Source organism: Morone saxatilis, unplaced genomic scaffold (genome assembly GCF_004916995.1).
Source record: "Morone saxatilis isolate NCDOM2014 unplaced genomic scaffold, NCSU_SB_2.0 Contig4, whole genome shotgun sequence".
NCBI classification, from domain to species: domain Eukaryota; kingdom Metazoa; phylum Chordata; class Actinopteri; family Moronidae; genus Morone; species Morone saxatilis.
The window spans coordinates 9,843,237-9,846,306 of NW_023339984.1; the positions used below are offsets into that span (position 1 = coordinate 9,843,237).

The 3,070-nt window shown below is 43.6% G+C and overlaps 1 protein-coding gene across 1 annotated transcript in view; it reads right to left on the reverse strand.

Moving 5' to 3' along the window:
* The window catches only part of LOC118338265 (G-protein coupled receptor 26-like), a 2,906-nt gene extending 1,698 nt beyond the window's left edge, over positions 1–1,208 (reverse strand). The window contains exons 1-2 of the mRNA XM_035675544.1: positions 538–1,208; positions 312–425 (exon numbers count right to left, since the gene is read on the reverse strand). Coding sequence (XP_035531437.1) covers positions 312–425; positions 538–1,208 — 785 coding nt within the window. The remainder of the gene's footprint in view (positions 1–311; positions 426–537) is intronic.
* Positions 1,209–3,070: the final 1,862 nt, after the last annotated feature.

Genomic DNA, 3,070 nt, shown 5'->3' on the forward strand with positions numbered 1-3,070 from the left:
ACAATTAAAATCAGCAGGTGAAAATGTGCGGTTGCTAAGAACAAACTGTAATGTAGCACTTCTGCTCTTGAATTGTCTCTAATGGTGTGACAGATCTGCATTTTCTGGATCTGTAGAGGCCAACAACTCTAATGAGTGTGGATGCAGACTATTCATTATATTCAGCCTATGTTTTTAAGCTTATTGGGCCACTCACAAGGTAATTGCTCAAGCTGTATTGTTACAAGTGGGGTCATTTATCTTTTAAGTTGTTGTCACAGGTGTTTTGCAGTAAATTCAGTGATTTATGGGTTCCTATCAATTCAACTTACCTTGTAATTACATAAGGAGCAAAGCAGATGACGAATGAGCCGATGAAGATGCTGATCTTCTTTGTGGCTCTCTGCTTTCTCCTCTTTTGCTCAGCTAAGCACCTTTGTTTCACACTGAAAACAGCAAAAACACTTTTAGTCTTTTTTTTCCAAACAACTATGAATTATACATTGAAAGTGCTTTGAGGGAAAACATGCTCGCGTTAGGCTTTAGGGGGGAAACTACCTTGGGTGAATGTCGACCAGCAGAAACAGAGTCTGCATGGTGATAATGTCAATCCTCTTGCAGTGAAACCTGGCGACTTTCAGCACCTTCAGGTAGGTGAAACACAGGATGAGCAGGGAGAGCATGAAACTGGTGGCGTGGAAAACGACTGTGAAGACTGTAAACTTAATCCTGTCGCTGCCCTCGTCGCTCGGCTGCAGGGTGCACGACGCGTAAACGTGGCTGTAGTTGACCCAGGAGAAGAGCAGCGCGGTCAGGGAGAAGGTGAAGGAGTGGAGCCAGGAGTAGCACACCATGATCAGCGCGTCCTTGTAGCGCATTTTAGTGGAGTAGCTGAGCGGGAAGACCACCGCAATCCACCGGTCGATGCTGAGAGCTGCCATGCTCAACATGGTGTTCGCGGTCAGAAAAGTCTCCAGAAAGCTCACCGCGTGGCAAATGCAATCCCCGAAAGGCTGCTGTTCCCTGATAATCCCCACCAGAGTGGCCGGCATGTTCAAAACAGTGATGAGTATGTTGCAGAAAGACAAGTTCATGGTGAAAACACCGGGCACCTGCCTGCGTATCTCGGTGCTGTGGACGAAACATAGCAGCACCAACAAGTTTGACAGCAGCGAGACGACCGCGACCACGACGATGAACAACGCGAAGATTATTTCAGCAAAGTCCATGTCTCACTCCGGAAAGTGCCCTCTCGGGTTACCTGCGCCTGTTGTCGATGATAAGCCGTTAAAATCAACCATGGTCACCCCGTCGCTCATCTCTCCAGAAGCTCCCCGAGTTCATTTTTCCAATTAGATCCCCGTGCGTCCGCGCGCCGCCGTCCTCTCCCAACTTCCACGAGCGCTGTCCAGCGTGCTGAAGCGAGCGGCCGCCGCCACCATGTCTCTGCTCAAACTTGCCGATTATTTCCCATTAACGTCCGCCGAGTGCAAAAGGGGGGAGAATGTGAAGCAGGGCGTGTGTGGCAGGCGGCCCACTCGTCAGATACAGGTCTAGAAGGGGGACTGAGGAGGACCGGGAGAGACAGCAGCGCGCCTGTTGTGAGGTGAATGATCATTTTTTACATTGTCACGTGAAAAATCACAGTCACTTCCTAGACACACAACATCCACATTATTCCCTACATATTGGAGTGTTTCCAGGATGAGATCCCCCCCTGCCTGTTGTTTGTTTGGTGTCCTTGCGCAAACTTGTGCGCACATACAATTCAATCATGCCGCATTCACGCTTCACTTTCTCGTGTCGTCCGCATTGATCGCGCATTGCTTCAAAATCAATGTGGATCTGGAGGCACACAGCGAAGAGAAATCCAGCGATGTGTGTGCTCCTGGATAATTGGAGACGCTTCTGCCGTGGCCAAATGGCCCCAGGTGCACACGCGCGCCGGAGAGGCACGGGGGCAAATAGATCCTTTTCCTGACATGAATTATTTATTAGCCCGTGGCTACTGTAGATTCACTGTCCGCTGTCATAAGTTGTGTCTGGTATGCAGAAATATACAACAGGAGCGCCATTGTTTTTAATATGTGTCCAATATGATTTAAATGTGTGTGAATTACAGGCAGTAGACATTAGGTACTAATGAGGAAACATATACATCGTATTTTGTTGTAGTTCTACTTTCATTTCCACACTGGAAGGACAGGAAACTGACAAATTTTTATCATTCAGTGTTTAATAATCTTCTTGGGCAATCAAGCAACTCATTAATCATCTCACAGAAAGAACATTTCTTTCCATCTTCCCATGAAACAAAAGCTTGAAAAAGCTGGTAAAAGTGGCTGCCTGTATCTCTTTAGTGAAATATGACGTCCAGTAGAAAGTTGAACCGGAGTTTTAGTGTCAGATTCTGTGGAGATATTTGAGTGTCGGTCTGAGAAACTTGGCGCTACATAAATCAAACTTTACTGAATATCAAACACTGAACGTTTAGTAATATATTGGCAGCAGACATCATTCATGTTTCATTAAAAAAAATAATCAATGACATTAATAAATATCATCATTAATCATAGTGAATCAGTCTTGAATAAGTGACTGATGGAGGTTTACTGATGCTTTATAGATACAGTATAGGCCATCAGTAGGAAGTCTGGAGTTCCCTGATTGTGAATGATCACTATGTAAATGTTGTTAATCCATGCTCATGGATTTCTCACTTCCTAATAAGACCTCATGTCAGCAGCTATAAATATTAACAACTCATTACCAAACAGTTAACTGTACATTACACCGACTGGAGAAATTAATCTAACATCTAACATTTTTTTATGGGATTTATTAACCATTAATACAGTTCATGTAATGAAATCTGACATAATAAAAACCATTACTCCATAAAGATGTTTGAACTTATAATGACTTACACTCGTTTACACAGGTATTTATGACAGGAAAGATGTTTTGTCTTATTTTGTATCTGTTTAATTTGCTAAAAAGTTATAAAATTGGTATAAAATGTTGTTAATAACTGTTAAATAGGCTATAATTTACAATGGCTCTTCAAATTAATGAATGCCATGTATTTAGC